The 20,496-nt window shown below is 36.1% G+C and overlaps 1 protein-coding gene across 7 annotated transcripts in view; it reads left to right on the top strand.

The window, feature by feature from the left end:
* The window catches only part of SBF2 (SET binding factor 2), a 331,511-nt gene that overhangs the window by 306,559 nt on the left and 4,456 nt on the right, over positions 1 to 20,496 (top strand). For all 7 annotated transcript variants that reach the window (XM_049821080.1, XM_049821081.1, XM_049821079.1 and 4 more), the window contains 6 exons: positions 6,412 to 6,538; positions 7,868 to 7,995; positions 9,977 to 10,210; positions 16,731 to 16,835; positions 18,863 to 19,056; positions 19,481 to 19,568. In XM_049821080.1, coding sequence (XP_049677037.1) covers positions 6,412 to 6,538; positions 7,868 to 7,995; positions 9,977 to 10,210; positions 16,731 to 16,835; positions 18,863 to 19,056; positions 19,481 to 19,568 — 876 coding nt within the window. The remainder of the gene's footprint in view (positions 1 to 6,411; positions 6,539 to 7,867; positions 7,996 to 9,976; positions 10,211 to 16,730; positions 16,836 to 18,862; positions 19,057 to 19,480; positions 19,569 to 20,496) is intronic.

Raw genomic sequence — 20,496 nt, 5'->3', positions numbered from 1 at the left:
GGAAGAGCTGGCATGGTTGCCTAGAGGAGACTGACCCATCCACACAAAACAGACTAAGAGGGATGGTTGGCATTAGGGAACTTTTAAGGTCATTTATGCAGAGATTTCAAATAGAATTTTTTTAAGCTTAAGACTGGCTTTTGGCAGTCTGGAGTACCTTTATTCAGAAGAAGAAATTGACTGATTCTTAGTATGGTGACTAGACAGTTTTTAATCCCTTGTGCTTGATGGTGGACTTTGAAGAGGCCTTGTACTCCATCAGTTCTGGAAGCAACAAGCTATAAACCAGGGGGTGCTGAGATGTTATTATTTTTATATATACTGCATGTTCAGAAGCAGATGAACACCAATGGTTATGTCCTGTAGGAAGAAGTTAGGTTAAGAATATTGCACTCATTTCAGGTTAATTCTAAAGTCTGTCCTTTTCTTCATCTCAAACCAGTAAATATAAATGCTTTTCAGAGTATCTGTGTATGCAAACACAAGATAGGAGCTTGTATAGTTCCTCTTGTCCATATGCCTGTCTTCTTCCACTTCTCTCATTTTTCTCACTGAAAAAGCTGAAGAGACTCCTGGACATTATTAAACTGTCTCTCACAGAAGCTGACTGTTAAGGCACCAGCCTTCTTACTGGGAACAGACATTCATAATGATACTTGCATGAAGTAGACCGTGAAAGAGAAGTCAGCAAGTAGACTTACTCTGCTGCAAGCAAAGTCAACACATTAAATAACTTGCTAAACCAATGAAAAACAATCTTTAGATATCTATGGGAGACTGATAATGAATGAGCTTATAAGAAGATGAATAAAGACTTACTGAAGAACATGTTGCAGAAAAGAAAAAATTTGTTTGTATCCCAACATTAAACACTGACAGCTATCATTACTGCTGTCTTGCAAGTTAATAAATCATATACTTGGAATTTGGTTTTATTCCTACAGCATTCCGCATTAGAAAACCTTAGAAGTATTTGTCACATCTCCTGTTTCATCAGTTTCACAATGGATGTGGTCCTGAGGTTAATTTTTAATTGGAATGGGGAGATTTCTCTAAAGAGAATCAGTACCGCATTTTTCATTCAAACAAGTTAATCTGCCCAGTTGTCACACTAACTATTCCTTACAATAGCTTAAGGTTATTGCTCCTTTTCTGAAGTAGAAAAAACAAATTCTTGGTTGCAGTGGCTACAACAGAACAGAATAGCCATGTCTTCCAATACTGAAACCCATCTACTTGGTCGTTCATTCAATTCTACGTGTAAATCATTCGTCTGTGTATTCTGTATTCTCTCTGCTGTCAGATGTCTTCTCCAAGCTTTAATGAGCTGACTGGATAACACTGTCTATTAGTAGAATGCAGTAAACCTACATTTGACTTCAAGCATTAGTGTAATTTTGAAGTTAAACCCTCCAGCATCTCCCCTTACCATTTGTTGATGCTGTTTTGGTGCATGTGTACTAGATTTTTCTTGGAAGAATTTAACCCAAAATTTCTGCTTGTACTAAACACTCACCAGCTCTTAAAAGGATCTAAACCAGTGATACATCACTTAGCTTAAAACTCTGGGTGTCACCATTGTACAGTGGGGTCATCAACTCAACTGGACGAAATATAGTCCAAAATAAAACAATAAATATGTAGTATAGCTGCAGGGACCTCAGCACCAGCTGCTTCAGTCCGTTTGCGTACTTGTTTTGCTCTGAATTACTTGCTAATGTAGACATAGCCTACATCCTCTTTCTGACCCTGGAAACACTTGCTCCAATTTTACTGTAATAAATCTTAAAAAGTTGGCATAAAGAAAAACAAGGAAATTATCCTTGCATACCTGTACGGTATTTTTTTCTCGAGTCCAGAGGTCACACAAACTTTGGAAACAAATGGGTTATCCAGAACAAAAATTAAAATTAAATTCAAGGATTTGATTTTATTGTCATAAGATAGAATGTACCATGTTTTCTTCATGGCAAAATTCTTGTTTTTTCTTTAAGTTATGTTTAACACAATCTGAAGTTCTAAAGACATGGTATAATAGATTATAATCATCCTGGCTTTAAAAGTTTGGGTGAAATGTAAAGTGGGATGTATCCCTGCTGTTAACAACTGTCAGGTATGCTTTTACCTCAAGCTGCAAGGTGCCTAAAATATCGCTACTATACATGTGAATGTGTCAAGGAAATAGAAGAACGTTGCATTTGTAATTCACTTCAGATAGCAGCTTTGATGCATGTCGCTAGGTATCTGACTTCTCTATCTTTAAGAGACAATATAAAGTATACAAGTTATTAACAGATACATTTTACAGAAATTTCTGTACTTTCTGGGGTTTGGTCCTAAGCTGTGTCCACATGCCCTGGCTGCAACTATATCAGCTAAAGATTACCTCCTGCAGGCTATCTGGACCTATTCATCACTTCTCCTCTGGTGGAGATATTACCCTTCCAGTCTGTTAGCTGAGGGGTTCATGTCAACCTGCCTGCCCTTTCCAATCAAAATGGTAGAAAAAATTTGGTAGAAAAGACCGTCTTATTTTGACGGGTGTGCATTTAGAAGCAGTTCAGCAGGTCAATCTGAAGGAGGCAGTAACTTCTCATGACGAGAGATAGGGCTGTCTAGGGGTTATAATCTTTTCAGCCAGTGTTATCTTCAGCCAAGAAAGGGCATGGGAACACAGCTTTACTGCATAATCAGTGTAATATAGATAATATAGGGTTGACTGTTATTAGAAAAAATCTTTAAGCTAAATGACTTACAGTCTTATTTGGAATGCAACTCTGAGTATATTTTCTAGAAACAGACTTACAAAGATTAGTCTTCTAACTCATGATGGCATAGTGTCAACTTACCAAATTCTAACAGTATGGTTGTAAACTCTAGGGAAATTACTTTTGAAGTCAAATTAATGGTTGAAGTTTCATAGGAATTTACTATGAAAAATACATGTAATTAACATTTGTACTTGAACATTTCTGTTAAGTTTCATTGGTTTCTGTGCAACTTGTTAGACAACTACGGAATCCAATTAGATTGCAACTTGACCCTGAAGTGGAATATATTATGATCAGTTTTAAAAAACTGCCCGTTCCCTGGAAATAAACATTTGGTTCTTTCAAAATATTTCTCACCATTATAGTCTCAACATACTAGGTGCAGTAAGAAAGTTACCATAGAGCCAGTATGTGCATTAAATGTCATGGGTTAAACTAAAGATACCGAGAAAACAAATGAAGCAGTGATTCCTAAATTGTATCATCTTGTAAAAAGTCATTGTTTATGCCAATATCTCCAGGTGTCAGCTGAATTATTAACGCAAAATCATTCTTTCACAATAGCAGCATCTGGCAGATACTCTCTCTGCTTCTAAGAAGACTGAATTTATGAAAGTGATGTCAGTGCAGGAAGCTTTTCTTATTTTTCCTCTGTATCTATTTGATAATTTATTAAATATAATTAAAACTGAATGATTTTCTAGAACTGACTTCTTTTAAGCTCAGTAAGGAGCTCTGTTACAGCACCCTGTGTAAGAGGAGGTGAGTGTGCTACTCCCAGGGTAGATGTATTCATTTATTCTAGTGTTTGCAGGAGTAGCCTCTTAGTGATTACTAGCACAGGACATTTTGGAGTACTATATTTCGTAATTAAACTAAGTAAATATTTATATATAATGGGATTACAAAACCAATGTGTATTGGAAAACTAAGGAAGGCTGGTAGAAGTGTAAGATTATTAAATACATTTAGGAGATATTTAAGTTAATTGGGAACGTGGTTATTTGAATAAGAATTCTAAAATACTGAGTTTCTGTAATCATAATATTACAAACACTTATCGGTTTACTCAGGTTTTAAATGTTCATGTATTATGGAGATTGAGCATTTTAAAAGATGATGCAGTTGTAATTTTTGAAGATAGCCTGTCCCTGTAGACTTACCTTTCTAGGTGGTATGTGTTGAAGTTGTAAAGTATAAAACATTGCTTCTTACTTACATGTAAATTTTTAGTATATCCCTTAAAATCAGTGAATTAACTGAAACAGCACCAAAGAGTTATCAGAGAGAAACCAACTATATTTAACCTCAACCTAAGCGGTTATGTTGCCTACAGTAATAAAAATCTCTCTTTTATGTTTATTTTTAATTGCTTAAATTAATACAATTATTTTCTCCTATGTTAAATTTCTAATTTATCATTTCTGATATTGGAGCTGTAATTCATCAGGGGCTTTTTTCCCTGGTAGCTTAGCCATGTTTTAAATTGTGCAGACTGCTCTGCAGCTGAACAAACCATCAATAACAGTACCATCGCTTCACCTAACTGTGGCATGTTTCCCATCTCCAAGTGTGCTGAAATCAGCCACAGCCATTAAAACACCAACAATAACAATAACTACATTATTCATCTTTATCAAAGAAATGTTTTAGATGATAGTTGTTTTCACTTAAAAAGTAGATTATATTATTATAACTTCTAGTTAGTTGTAGTTCCAGAAATCTCAGAAAACGGATCACTCACAACACCTAGATCCATGACAGGATTTTAGTAGCAGCTTATTCTTGTAACTCTTCAAATCTATTAAAATAATTATTGGACCATAAGTAGAAATTAGGACCCTGTATAAGTCCTGTCAAATAGCAGAATGTAGCCTTTTCTTCTTACAATATCTTGAAGAAAACTTCTAACACAAGGAGAAAATGTATACTAAAGTAATTGTACATGTGTGTATATGTGTCTAAATGCACCCTCATATGCAGAGCTTGTTGGATTTCAGCTCAAAAGTCATATTTGAACAGAATTAGTGTACTTGGATTATATTTTCATCTAAAGAGAACTAAAAAGTTACTTTGTCTATGAAGTTGAAGTCTTGAATTTATTATAGAAAAAATTTTGCTTAGCTTTATTCTTACAAAACAATGCAGGAATGTAGTCATTTGTATCAGGGGAGAAGAGGGGATAAAGTAAGTGTGGGTATATTGAACTGAGAAATCTTAAAGTATCTTAGCATTTTAAATGCCTAGCCACAAGCTAATATTGAGATATGATAACAACAAATTCTGTGACTGAAATGCTGTCTTATGTGTTTATAGCTCTGTTCAAGGGATTTTCCTTGCTGAATGCATTTTTATTATTATTTATTTAGCTGGTTGGGGTATTTTTTCAGCTGGCACATGTGAAAATCTAAACAGAAGGAGTTTCAAGTAGTCCAATACTAGTTTCCATAACTACTAAAAAAAAACCTGTTTCTCTCTTGAGGAACTGATAAGAGAGATTAGAGAGAAAAGATGGAATGGGAAAATTAGAGTGGTGGGAATGCAAAAGATAAAGCACAGTGGCACATATTTCAAATGTGAAATTCCATCAGCAATTTCTTTTTTGATTGCAAACTGTACTTATTTCCATTGTAATTAAGAATTTTCAGTTAATTACTGTGCTTAATTCTGAAAATAAAGATCACAGTTCATAAACTTACTTGAAGAGTAAATTTTAAATTTGAAATTAACACATGAAATTTCTGTGAGCAATATCTCATCAAGATTTTTAGAATCTTGAATTTTGCATGGATGTCAAGTATAAATATCATGAACAATTAATGCTAAACAATTTTGCTATGAATGTTAAACTTCATGCTTAAAATCTTACACCAGGCTTTTTCTGATAATGTTCAAAAGGAAGCAGTTGTGAAGAGCCAACTACCCCACAGTGCTGTACTCCGATAATCTGGTATTGTCTTCTTAAATATCTGCTCCTGAATCCCATTGGAGACATTCACTGAATTAGATCCCAAGCCTAACCGAGGATAACAATTTAAGACGTTACATAGTTTTTACTGTTTTAAAAGAATAATGGCAAGACATGTCCTCAGTATGTTTTGGGGGGTTTTTTTGTACTCTAATACTCTGGTCCGTATTTTGAAAAGGAAGAAGTATGTGTAGACTGGCAGGTACTTTAGAAATCAGCTGTTTCAGTAATGGTAGATGGAATATCATTTGCAGCATTACCTCTGTACTTGTCTGCTACATTGGGTTCTGAGCAATAGCAAGAACTCCACTGCAAAACCTTCCAAGTTTGATTTCCAGCTACATCCAGAAGTAGCATCTTTGCCTATGAAGTTACATGGTGTCTCAAGAGTTATCGTAAAAGATTTCTGACCAGTTTGACTACTTTGAAGAATCCTGGGGTTTTTATCTGCTCTGAAACATTTTTGCAGCATAGACAATACATGAATTTAATTAGCTTTAAAATATTTCTAGGCAAAATGTAGAAGGATTTGTCTGTACCAACAAGACAGCTGTCAGCATTCACAGGGGAATTATTTTGCTGTCATATTTCACATTATTATTTCTTGCATATGTATTATACCTAATATCCTCTTTTATTCCTTTTTTTCCTTTTTTTTCCTTTTTTTTTTAGATCCATAACCAATACCCAACAGAGTTTGAGTTCAATCAATATTATCTGAAGTTTCTGGCTTTTCATCACATATCAAATCGATTTAAAACATTTCTTCTGGATTCAGACTACGAAAGACTAGAACATGGTATGCGTGATGTTTGTTTATTGCATATTGGTTTTGTAGTTGTCGGTATTTTTCTTGTCAATATTTGGTCTACAAAAATTGCCTGAGCTTGAGATGGTCCAGTAATTGTATGGTGATGTTGTCATGAATACCATTTGAGGAATATAAAGCAAAATGGAGGTGAAGAACATGTAGAATTTTCTGAATGAATGATTCCTGAGCCATGCCATTGGTGGGACTAAGAGAAAGTGGAAGAAATTAGTGCCATGCCTCAGGGTTTTTTAGCAATTGATCTACATGGTTCGGTTTCCCCTACTAAATACCTTATTTTAACAGAAACAAAGTCCTTGGGAACCCAGAGAGTGCATGAGGTTTCAGGAAAGGAAAGCCTTTTTATCTGTTACCTCTCATTTCTTTCTCTTGCATTCTCTTCAGTGTTTCTCTTCTTTTATATTTGCTTCTTACTCCGTCTATTGTGTGCACCCTTACTGGTTCCAAGGCGTTATTTACCCTCAAAGTCCTCTTAATAAGACTACACGACCACAATTGAGGCTGTTCTTGGAACTTGTTCACTAAGCAAAACACTTATGTGCTCTGAATTTGACTGCTCCGTGGGATGGTGCTCATGGCATATGGTCAATTTGAATGTTTTTCTTAAAAACTGTAGTAACTGTGGAACAGAATAAACTTGAGCAAACATTTTATTTCAAAAAAAAAGTTAATTTCCATTATTTACCTTCATTTGAACAAAAGCAGGGAGTTGGAGTCAATGACGACCTGTGGTTCCTTCCAGCCTGGATTGTAACATGGTTCTACAGTTTGAGGGAGGTGTTGTTTGTTTATTTAGGGGTAATTTGCTTTCAAATACGATTTAATGCAATATAAATCCTGTTTCCAGTAGTCTTTGGATAAACTATATGTCCTTCCAAATTCACTTCAGATAGCACTGATTTGTCTAGTCGGATATGTTTTCCCTGAAATGAGTTAGCAAGTAATTTCAGGTGCAGCTGGTCCAGCAGATTGGAAGGGCTGGTAACCTCAGGTAGTGGGGGTCAGAATCAGTTAGCCGGGCTTGGTGGTCTGCTGAGTCAGCATAGCCGCACGCAGAAAGGGACATACATAAATACACTCAAGTATTTCAGTAAATTTCACAACAGGCTTATAAATATCAATGAATAGTTGCAGTTGCAAAGCACAGCGGTTGTTTCATCAAGTACAATCTCTTGTTACAGAGGCATTTGTTAGTAGGTTTTACTATACATTTAGTCTGTGACATTCCTTTTCGCTCTACTTTAGTGTTTGTTATGTATTATCATAAAGCTATCTTTTCGCTGCTATTATTTTCCCTAGGGACATTGTTTGAAGATAAAGGAGATAAACATGCCAAAAAAGGAATCTGTATTTGGGAATGTATTGAAAAGATGCACAAAAGGAGCCCTATTTTCTTCAATTACCTCTATGCCCCTGCTGAAATAGAGGTATGATTTTTTAAAAAAAAAAAAAAAGGTGGTTTGTTATTCTGAGCAATTCCTCAAGTACATTTTGATATCTTAATTGTTCTCAACTGAATTAAGCATTTGGCAGACAAAGTTGACCCACCTTGATTGACGGAGCAGTGTCTTATAGGCTTATATTCTCAGTCAGTTATGGAAATGTCATTTAAGGGGCCAAATTCTGGAACATGTATTTTTGCATCCTGCTGAGGTAAATGAAGATCTTTGTTTGGTTTCATTTAGCTATATGAATGATTATAAAAATTATCTTAAAGTTTGCACAGATTGTTTAAAAAAAAAATTACATACTGCAAACCACAGTTATGGGGAAATGAGTTTAGAGTTGTAATGGAATACATTTCATAGTGATCTGATTGTATCACATGATCTGTATCACTGTCTCAAATGATAATATGTGTCCACTATATTGGACCGTGTTTTGAATAATTATATAAAATTCACAATACACTTGTCATTATAGAATTCTGCAATAGCCGGGGAAGAAACAGTCAAGCTATCTCAGGAACTGCAAGAATAGGGTGTTGTTCTTACTATAGTTCTGGAAACAAGGCTGTTTTAAGATGTTCCTGCCATCCACTGCCCCACAGATGTTAACTCCTGTGCTGCTCTCTCCTGCTTCAGCAGTGAGCTTCACCCTGATAAATCATTTGTTTGCATGTCTGTCCACTGCTGGTAACCAGAAAACATAATGATGGAACAGTCTCCACCATCTCAAAGGCCATAGCACCACTGATATTTTCGTTGGTGTTTCTTGGTTTTCCTTTTTCCTCAAGTTGTTTCACCACATTGTATCTTAGCATACATAGCACCTTGCACTCAAATCTGCTATATAAACTGACCTCATTTTAAAAAAAAGGAAAAAAAAAATTCTTTAAGGTTTTTTGAGTCTATAATGAGCATCAGATCATTATTGCAGTCAACAGTACAGCCCCCTTCAACCCACACACACGCACCACAGACACGCACACTTATACTCGCCTAATAAAGTGGTGGTACAAGAGGGAGGAGGGAGAAAACGAGAGGGTGGCATTCAGTGGATAGAAAGTGCTTCACCTGTCTTTGTTTTAGAGAAACATCCATTTTCTCTGTAGAACCATCACTGTGATGAATTTGGAGCTTGATGAGCTGCTTGTTCACTGTATGTTCTGTCCATTTTGCTGTAAGCAGTAGCCTGATTAGTAAGCAATCAGGAGTAGCTTTCGATATTTTGATAGTGTCTTCTTTCCCTTTTTTAGAAGAAACTATTTTTCCTCATATGAAATGGTGTCATAGTAGCAGAATTAGTCATAATAGCAGAATTAGTCATTATGACTGAGCATCACTCTTCAGACTTTAAAATTGCCCGTTCACCTGGTGCAGTAATTACCTTCAAGTAAGGTGCATGCAAACTGAAAGTCTTACCTTATTTATTAAAAGAGAAAAAAAAAAAAAAAACAACACATTTTAAATACAAAGTGATCTCTTTTAAACTACTCTGAAAGATCTACAGTCTCTGGCTGCCTACTTTATGTTACTGTGGTTTTTCCAATTGGCATGTCCACCTATGTTATAGAGCCTGTCTCCTTTCTCTGATGGTAGAGAGTCTTGGATTTTCTGCTGAGAAAAACAGAAGGGTGATTGCTATCAAGTGCCTTTTGTATCTTCAACAGGAGGCACAAAGACTGTGAGGGTGCCAACTACATATGCTGAATTAGAGTTCTTGGTAGGCACCTGGTTTAGTAGAAGGATAAAAATGTGCAGTATATTCCCAAAGCTAGTATTAGTTTTAGGTTTTGATCAGACTGAGCCAAGATCTTGCTGTGGAAATTATCGAACTGCAGCACTACTCACCCAGTGCAATATACTGTTCAATTTAGAATAATCTAGAAAATGTAAGTATTGTATCGTAAGTCTGAAATTCAAAGACTTCCTTTCTGTCATTATAATAAAACTTTGTTTCAAATAGGCACTGAAACCAAATGTAAATATGTCCAGCCTCAAAAAGTGGGATTATTATGTAGAAGAGATTTTGGCTACAGGTCCCTCCTATGATTGGACCATGATAACTGCAAAATGCAGTGTTTCAGAGGAAACTGACCAAACAGATGGTTCACTGTCTCAGACTAAGAGGAAAATAGTATGGCCATGTTACGATGATGTTAAAAAAATACAACCTGATGCCATCAGCAGCCTTTTAAGTGTAAGTACATGTATTACACAGAACAGTAAGTTCTCTTATGCTCATGAAACTCATACTTACTTTTTGTTTAAGTTATTGCCTTGTAGATATACTGTTATTAAAAGGATCATGATAGATGTCAAAACAGGTGTATAGTAAAACTGACTGGTTGATCTTGAGAAGTGATGGTTGGTCTGGGAATCAGTCAGACTTCCTGCAAAGCTTATGTTATTCTGAATGAACACTTTTGTGGGAGAACACTTTAATAGCAGTTAATAACTATGACAAAGCCAGTCATGGATTCATTTTTTCACTGTCTTTTTGTAATTAATAAGGTAGGTAACATAATAATTTTTTAGGTTGCCTTTTATAAGAAATGCAGGAGCTGTTATTTTAATTTGGGCAAATGTTGAATCTAGCTTTCTTGTCCTCTTTCTACTCAGTTTAAAGTAGGTGTGTGGTAAAATGACAAAGACTCAGATTTCCAAACAGATCAGAAAACAGAATCTGACACTTGTTGATTTTAACAAGTGGGAGGCAGATACACAAACATAAACTGAACATCTTGCGCCAAATTTCTCAAAAAAGCTTTCTATGATTGCTCTTATTTATTCATGTTTGCTGGGGCCAAACTGGTAAATTTAGATTCTTCAGAATATGTTGGAACTTGAAATAGGTGCTTGATTTTGGCTTTTTTTCTTGTTTGGGCTCATGTAACCTGCTTAGGTTTTGTCCTTTTTTCATTAGAAGATGAAAAAGGATCCCATTATCAGAATAATTGTTGTAGTTATTTAGAATGATTTAACATCTGTATTTTCTTAAATGTTTGTTGGTTGATTATAGCTAATTAATAGTCCTAATATTTAGATTATCATCTTAATTCATAGTGCAGGAAAATGACAAGGGCATTCTTCTCTTTCTGGAGCTATTGTTTCAAGGCACATGCATATTCAGATACACATTGCTATGTACAGTTTTTTTATTTTGAAAACTATTTGCAGAGTTTACCCTATACTAAAGCTGGGATTGTGGAGCCTAATATTGCAATGCTTGGAAAATTGGGATATGCTGTGGGTCCCTGAATTCCCCTGAATAAAAGTTGACTTTTAGCAAAGCCTTAAGGCACCAAGTTTCTGAATGGATTTGAGTCCTTGATGATAGACTTGCTTTTGCTAGAGAGTTAGCTTTATTCTGGCACATTCCTCAAATTTCATTTGGTCCATTCCTTCCAATCATAATTGATCAAACACAGGAACAATGCCTAATTTTAAAAAAAAAAAAAAAAATCATTTGTAAAACTCTTTTTGACTCAAAATAAGGTAGCCAGAACTTCTCAAAGCTTCTAACTTCACAAATGCAAAGAAAGATCTGGCTCTCAGGAGGGGTCATATCAGGGATTCTTTAGCAAAAAAACAGAGAGCTTTCATATCAGGTAACTAGAGGCCAGAAGTACATCAGGAATATAGCAACAATGTTCTGCATTTCTTCCTGAGGTGGGTGCCAAACTATCCATATCCACAACTGTGAGAAACTGCCATATAACAGGGAAATTAGCCATATTATATTCTAAAGATATGTGGGTCAGGTTTTATAGAGTTTAAATGTTATTTGTGAATTAGATTATAGTAATAAAAGATAGCAATGGAAAGGAACGTTTGGAAAACTTTGAAGAGGTTGTATAAAGGTTAAAAAAATACTCTTCTAAGTTTAAAAAGCAAAGTGAACTTTCTTTTAAAACAAGTTGTTAATTTAGGGCTATTGCTGATGTAGGAGAAAGACCTCTCTCTAATCATAAATCCATTAAGAATGTGTTGGTATCCAAAAAATGTTTGAACTGAGACCATATTTAGCAATGGTAAATTACTAGGGAAGATTGAGTCTCCCTTAGTTTATAATGATAAGCCCAAATTTGTTTGTTCTAAAGATATTTTTCAATTGAAAACTAGATAGTGCTTTTCAGGATGTAATGCTGAAAAAGAGAAGTTATTGAGTGTCTTAATTCAGAATTTTCGTTGGCAGTATGTGGTGCTCTTCTATTAAGAGCAAAAGGTGTAATTTTTTTTTGCAGTACATGTTCTAATGTATTTTGGGTACATAACAATCCACCTCTAACCAGCTGTGTGTGATGGCTCTATGGTTTCCATAAATCCTTGTGGTTTTGAGTTTTAGGAAGTTAACCAATCTGCACATTTTATTCGTTTAGTCCTAAATGAAGCCTTTTAAAGATTGTAGATGATAAAATGCATTTTAAAATACAGATTTCTGTATACAGCTTCTCAATTCACTTCTACCATATCAGAGGCAGCCAACAAATATGAGCTAGGTTGTTCAAGTCTTAAATTCTCAAAAGTGTACTTTGGAGACATAAATGTTCAAAAGCAGATCGAAACAGAGGTACTTCCCTTTAAGGCCATTTTCTGATGGCCTTTCTGTATGACAGAAATCAGAAACAAGGTACCGATAGTAAGAGTAGCTATCCATCCATTTTTTTAAAGAAAATGAAAGGTAATTGTGAAACAGCACACCTATGCCTCTTTTTCTTTCAGAGGTTAGTTGCAAATAGTTTTAAAATATTTTCTCCATTTAAAAAAGGTAGATCTCTCCACAAAACTCAAAAGCAACTCATTTGACAGGAACTTTGAGGTTCCTGCTGCTTTTTTTTTCTGTAAGTACTTGCTTGCCTTGCTTGTAAAATTCAATAAGATAATACCACAGTGTAACACATCCAAGAGCCATGTCTTTAGTACAGGCTAAAGTTCTGGGTTAAATGTTTCCCATAAAGACTAGCTCTTCAGATGATCCTTTGACTTGAGTATGTTGTGATACATTATAAATGAACTAACTTATCTGAGTGACGTTCAGCAAAGGCAAGTGCAAAGTCCTGCACCTGGGGAGAAACAACCCTGGCACCAGTGTATGCTGGGGGTGTTCAGCTGGGAAACAGCTTTGCAGAAAGAGCCCTGGGGGTCCTAGGGAACAGCAAGCTGACCATGAGCCAGCAACGTGCCCTTGCAGCAACAATGGCTAGTTGGCTCAAGAGTGTTGCCTGCAGGTTGAGGCAGGTGATCCTTTCCGTCTATTCAGCCCTGCTAAGGCCAAACCTGGAGTGCTATGACCAGTCCTAGGCTCTCTGGTAAAAGAGGGAGATGGGGCTACTGGAGAGAGTCCAGCAAATGGCCACAAATATGATTAAGGGACTGGAGCATCTCTCATATGAGGAAAGGCTGAGAGAGCTGCAACTGTTCAGCCTGTGGAAGAGAAGGCTCAGGAGGGAATCTGTCAATGTATATAGATAACTGAAGAGAAGGTGTAAAGAAGATGGAGCCAAACTCTTTTCAGTGGTGCCCCATGACAGGACCAGAGGCAATGGGCACAAATTGAAACACAGGAGGTTCCATCTGAACGTCAGGAAACACTTTTTCACCGTGAGGGTGACCAAGCACTGGCACAGGTTGCCCAGAGAGGTTGTGGAGTTTCCATCCTTGGAGATACTCAAGGGCCATCTGGACACGGTCCTGGGCAACTGGCTCTGGGTGGCCCTGCTTCAGCAGGAGGGGTTGGACCTGGCAACCTCCAGAAGTCACTTCCAACCTCAACCATTCTGTGATATATGCGTGGTTGCTGGTTGTATTAGAGGTAGTAATCTACCTATATTTCAGTGAAAATGCAAGTCAAATCCTTGACGGCAGACACATCTCCACTGTTTCCCACTAATTTGCTAATGTTCCTACACAGTTATTCAGTCCCCATAATTCATTGGGAGTGGCTCAGATTCTGGTACTTTTAAGAATTGTGAGAGATGAACCTACATGTCCTATTCTTACAAATAAGCAGTTATATCACTTAACACTAGATGGTGATTGCTCAGAGAGAGGTTGGCAAATTCAAAGATGCCACTTCAGGATGTCAGTCACCCAAATCAACTCTGCCATAAATATATGCCGTAAAGAACAAAAGTTATGTAAGGCGTCAATGAATAAACAGCAAAACAATAAAAATAGCACTTCTGATTGTGAGCTGGTTTATAACTTTCGATTATGTACCAAAAAGGCTGATCTGTCAAAGTGGACCCTGAACCAAAAAGTTTATTCCAAATATTGAACAACTAGTCATATACAACTTGTTGCACACACAAGTCTGAACACTTGACAAAGGCAGCAGTTCCATCACTGGATACGCATTCAGCATCTTTGTCTGTAGTCAAAGTCTCAGGAGCCTTTTAGCCCAGGAGTTAAAGAGAAAATACTGACAAGGAAGGACTTCCAAAACAGGGTGCTCTGTCACAGTCAAGACAGTTCACTAGTGTAGAACTTTGTCCATATTATTTTGTGTGTGCACAAACACGTTGTGGATACAAAGGAGGTCATCAGTCTCCACAGTTCTGGAGTGTCTGCAGAGTTAACTCCTGTCTGTACCATTCAAATACTGCAAAGCAGATTACTTAGCAGATACAACTTTTGAAAGGCACAGTAGTGCTAATTGCTTGTAATTACTAATTTCAGGAAATGGATATTCATATAATTGTATTTGTTGTAACCTTTCTTTTTCTACATATTGACTCCTGCTCCTGTAAGTCTAGGCAACAGGAGCTGAACCAGAAAGATAAATTTAAGGAATTTTATTTCAAGGAAATGCAGCTATTCATAGTCCATTCCACATACAGAAGGAAAAAAGTCTGACGTTTTCAGTAAAATTTAAAACTGAGGAGGCAAGAGTAAATCTTAGTGATTTATTGCCATGTAAGTTTTTTTATATGGGGTTTATTAAAGGAGAATTTATTCCAAACTTTTCAAGTTATATATAGGAGATTGTTGAAAGTTTTTCATTTTAAGTCCTGGAAGCGCTACTCATTGTGGAGCCAGAAAAGAAGGAATGTGACCCAGTTGCTAAGTAACAAGTTTCAGTTACTTCCACATTCTGCAAAGAGAGACTCGTACTCAGAAGTCAAGACTAGGGCAGAAGGAGAATGATCAGATTAAAACCTGACTGACTTTTAGCACTGAAGAGCTGGTATCCTTTTGCAGCACTTTGGAAAGCCTTTTACATAAAAAGTCTGTGATAAATTGATTCATTCGCATGTATCCCATCAGGAACTGTTTTACACTCAGCATTTTAAGAGAGGAACAAGTAATCTAGAGAAGCCTTTAGTCTGGCTTGTGTTCACCATTTCTTATTTTTGTGTCTACCTGTGAAGATACTCCAAACAAAACTATTCTTTTTTTTTTCTAGGCAGAGAGAAAGTCCCATAATATGTAATATATATGTGGCTTTCAGCAACCTTCAGTATTTAAAACGTCTGGTTTCATTCTTGCTGTTAAGCCAGATTTCTTATATTTAGTTTTACTTTTGAGTTTTCTAATTTACCTTCAGCAAGGAAGAGTTTGTAGAAATATTTTGTCCCTGCTACGCTGTCAAATACTGGCTTTTTTATTTTCACTTCAGAGTTCGAAATTTAGTTCAGGAGTTAATTTCCTGGTCAAAATGTTTTCTTACCTTAAAAATATAGTCATTTTCTGTAAGTCTTTCAATCAATAACAATTTCCTGAAGAAATTGTCATTCTAAAAGACCAGTAGGAGTTGGAGAATATTATGAAATCTACTTTAATCATTGGGTATAGTAGAAGTAAATAAAGGCAGAGACTTACTGTCTCTACTTTGAAAATAAATGTCTTGGGTTTTAGTTGGCTTTCATATAACATGGGAATTCTCTGTCCTACAGCAATTTTTTGTTCCATCATCAATTCTCAATTGGATTTGCAAAATTGAGTTTTTAATTTGATTTCATTAAGAATTAGATTTTCATAACAACACAGTTGTTGAAAGTAAAAATATAGAAAGGAAGCATGGCAAGGAATACAGACCACACATCAAAGTAATGACAAATGTATCGACAAGTGTTCACAAGCAAACATAAACTCATGAAATTGCCTCTTTTTACTTAACTTTGCATGCACTGTCTTATTAACAGGAAATAACCCTAACTGGAGGTTATCAACATAGGTCATATTCCCAAGTTCCACAACAAGAACATGTTGTTACAGTTTGGCATCCAAATTGAATAAATCTTTCTGTTTCATTTCCTTCTTTTATTACAGCTTTGTATCACATTTTATAAATTAGGGTAAATGTTAATATTGGCAGTGTATAATGTTGGTGTCACAGCACAGAATTTGTTCTTTGTAAATATTTTTATAAAATATGGCCTATCTTTATCATTGTTGTGTTTCTATTATGGCAATTGGTGTTGAGTTTTGTGTGTTGAGGAGAACTGGCAGAGAATTGAAAGCATAATGGCTCCTCCAACCTGTGACATGCAAGAACGAGGTGGCTGGTACTGTACTGGGTTGCCTTTGACTCCTGAGTCTGGTTGATTTCAGTTTATAGCTGGTTTGGCAGAGGTTTTTGTACTTTACTGGGCAACATGGCCTAAAAGTTCCCTGTGTAAAAACATCGACAAGAAAATGGTTGTATAAAAATGATTGCCAAGAAGTGATGGGTTAGAAATGTTTATACCTAAGAAAATCCTTGTTATTTATTTCAGGAGATCGAAAGGTTGGAAAGTAAATTAAATCAGAGCCCAGAAAGGTGGCAGCTTTTGTGGGAAAGGGTCAAAATGAACCTAAAGGATGACACCAGACAAGACAATGTAAGTAGTAAAAGAGCTCATCCAATAGAGTAATTCCATTCCTGCTATACAGGCTACCTCAGGCACTGACAAAATCACTGTATTTCTTGGAGTAAAATACTGCTTTCAAAAAATCAAATATGTTGTTCTAACCCATGATACTGGCTCTGTGTTTCTGCATGTAGAAAAATATATTTATACTTGTGCTATTTATCTAATTGCTTTTCCAGAGTAGATTAAGGCATACAGACAAAATGAGCATGAGTGTTTTACTAATACACAATTATATGATTTTATATATTTAAAAGATTCTTGAAGTACAAAAAAACTCAGTTCCTGAAAGTAGCCAAAAGGAAATCACAGCGTTTTAGAGATGAGTAAAGACATTTCTATGTCTAAATGGAATTTTGAAATTGTAGACGTTAGTAAAGGTAGGAAGTGTTCATGCTTGTGTTTCCAATTCTTGACTGCATGTCGTGGTTTAACTCCAGCCAGCAACTAAGCACCACGCAGCCAGTCACTCACTTCCCCCCACCCAGTGGGATGGGGCAGAGAATTGGGAAAAAAGTAAAACTCATGAGTTGAGATAAGAATGGTTTAATAGAACAGAAAGGAAGAAAATAATAATGATAATAATAACAATATTAAAATGACAATGATAATAATAAAAGAATTGGGATGTACAAAACAAGTGATGCACAATGCAATTGCTCACCACTCACTGACCAATGCCCAGTTAGTTCCGAGCAGCATTCTGCACCCCCCAGGCCAACTCCTCCCAGTTTATATACTGGGCATGACGTCACATGGTATGGAATATCCCTTCAGCCAGTCTGGGTCAGCTGTCCTGGCTGTGTCCCCTCCCAACTTCTTGTGCCCCTCCAGCCTTCTTGCTGGCTGGGCATGAGAAGCTAAAAAATCCTTGACATTAGACTAAACACTGCTTAGCAACAACTGAACACGTCAGTGTGTTATCAACATTATTCTCATACTGAACCCAAAACATAACACTATACCAGCTACTAGAAAGAAAATTAACTCTATCCCAGCCAAAACCAGAACACTGCAGTAGAAAGAACAGCTGACAATATAGATATTTTCTAAGTCAAAGGCTGCCTCTTTGCTATCTACATGCACTGGTAAGAATGTTAGATACTGCTTTTTGTGAGCTTTCCCTATAAACTTGGCACAGTGAGTTACCAGCTCAGGACTGTACCCTAACTCTTCAGCTTCATGTGCTTGTTCAAATTTGCCAGCCTCTGCAATGGTTAGTCTGCAGCACTACTTTTTTATTTGACCTTTGGTCTCAGGAAAGCAATATGCTTTATGTCTGTCAGAGTCATTCAAGTTCATTTTATACCCTAGATGAATTCAAGATGAAAAAAATTTTATCCTAGCAAAGCAGAGGATTTTTTTATTGAATTGGAAGCAGAAAAGAAAATGCAAGTATAAATATACCTGACATCAGTCTCCTGTCCTAGATGTTATTTAAGAATTCTCAGATAAATGCAATAGCTAAGGGTCAACCACAAAGAACTCTCTCTCTAGGATGCTGTCATTTAGATTAAGACCAAATTCAGGATCCCTTTTGTTCCAGGTTGTTGAGATTCTACTAAAATGATTTGGATCTATAATGTAGCTCTTGGAAACTGCACTCTTCTTCTTTCCTTTCTCCCTTCTCCCTTCCTTCCCTTCCCTTCCCTTCAGAATTAGGGAAATTTTTTGTATCCAAATGTCTGACTAGTACTAGATGCTTCTGAGAAAGCAAGGGAAACATTGTTCAAGACTATGTCACTGGAATATACAAGGCTTTTCTGAAATACTGATTTCTCATGCCATGTGAACCCTTTTGCTTAAGAAATGCATTGAATTGCCATCCCTCTGACTTCTTTTCCGAGCACTGACTTGTATTATGAAGATTTTTTTTGGCCTCATAACAATTCACAACTTATATGTTGTTACCATGTATTACCTGTATAATGTTGAGACAGTCTTGCAATGCAAGGCATGTTGCGTTACCTTTTTTCTTTTATTTTCATCTTTTTTAGCTCCGGAGACATCCTTCTGGCTCCTCGGGGATGATGTCAGCTAATCTACATTCCTATCAAAAGAGGTCTTTGTTGGAAATACCTGACAGTGGGCTGGGTGAGGAACAGAGTGCAAGTATCTCTCCCTCTAATGGAGTAGATAGAAGAACAACAACGCTCTACAATCATTTCACATCAAAGAATGATGAAAATAGGTAAACTGAATAACCAGAGTACTTATGAACCCTGTATTAGATTGGTACAAGTTTCTGCCTTAGGAAAAAAAAATGAAATTTTCATATGCACACAATGCTTTTGCGACTACTTTATTCCTTCTTTGTGGTTTTAATTACGTTTAGTTGTCTTGATGTGTGGGCCTCATCTCCTAGCAGTATCTTTCAATCTTCCCATTTATATGCACTAGCAGATTGTAGCTGCACATTTAATGCATCCGAAGTACTGAAACAGCGTTTATCAATGTATCACAGTTACCAATAACTAAACTATTGGTTTAAAACCGATTTGTTATACTGCAGTTAAAGAAGTGTTTGAATATGTGTAGTCATTTGGGGGCTTTTATGTATCACCAGTATTCCTATTATGGAATTGCATGCCACTTGTATTTTCTGTACCTTTCAGATCTTTTGAAGGTACGCTATACAAAAGAGGAGCTTTACTAAAAGGTTGGAAACCTCGCTGGTTTGTGCTGGATGTGACAAAACACCAGGTAAAACCTTTTCAGATAATGGATTTTTTTATTACTAGTTTGCTGCTTTTTTATGTACTGGTTTTGTATAGATTGATTTTACAAATAATACTGATAATGATTATATTCAGATGTGATGTGTGTGTTATGTCACTATAGACCACATATCTATGTTTATCTTGTAGCTGATACAGCATTCTGAATGGACAGAGGCTTTTTAGTGTTTTGGATTTTTTAAAACAGTGATAACTGTTTAGCATATAACCATAAAAGACTTCTTGGACTGGAAGTCATGCATTATTGTCTGGGCCCAAACATTTTTTGCCTGCTTCATACCTCAGGAAAAAAAAAAAAACAGGTAGTGCCTGAAGACATTTTCTGGGCATTGTGGTATACAAGCAATACAAGCAATTTTTCAAAGGACTGCTAACTCTAGAATGTCATTAAGCAACTAAGTGATGAGCATAATTTGCCCTTTAATATGACCTCTTCAGTTTCTAAAAGAACTAAAAACTCTTTCTGAACTAGAGAGTGAAAAACTTAGAAGGTATTTCCTAGAGTGCAATTGGGATGCTGAGAGCTAATATGGTAACTGACAGCAAGTTTAATTCAGGCATTCATGTTGAAACTGTAGTAGTTATTGTATGCTCAGTGTGTATTTTACAGTCTCTTTGTTCCTCAAGCATTTTGCCATAAACATTTTTCTTTGCTAATTAAAGGGTATTATATACTCTGGAAAATCATAATCTGAATTGCTTCAGCAGAAGAGTCCATTTACGTCACTTGACTTTTTAGTGTTCCTTCTGTTAATGTATATTTGAGAAAGCTGACCTGGGATCTGTATTAAAGTCTTTTCAAATATGGAGAACAGGATCGCAGATCGCTCTGAAATTAGTTTGAATTTTGTAAATGACTTAAGAGGAGTTAAAATTTATTTTCAAATCTGTAT

Source organism: Accipiter gentilis, chromosome 17, assembly GCF_929443795.1.
Source record: "Accipiter gentilis chromosome 17, bAccGen1.1, whole genome shotgun sequence".
Lineage (NCBI taxonomy): Eukaryota > Metazoa > Chordata > Aves > Accipitriformes > Accipitridae > Astur > Astur gentilis.
This window is presented reverse-complemented; position numbering and strand designations above follow the sequence as displayed.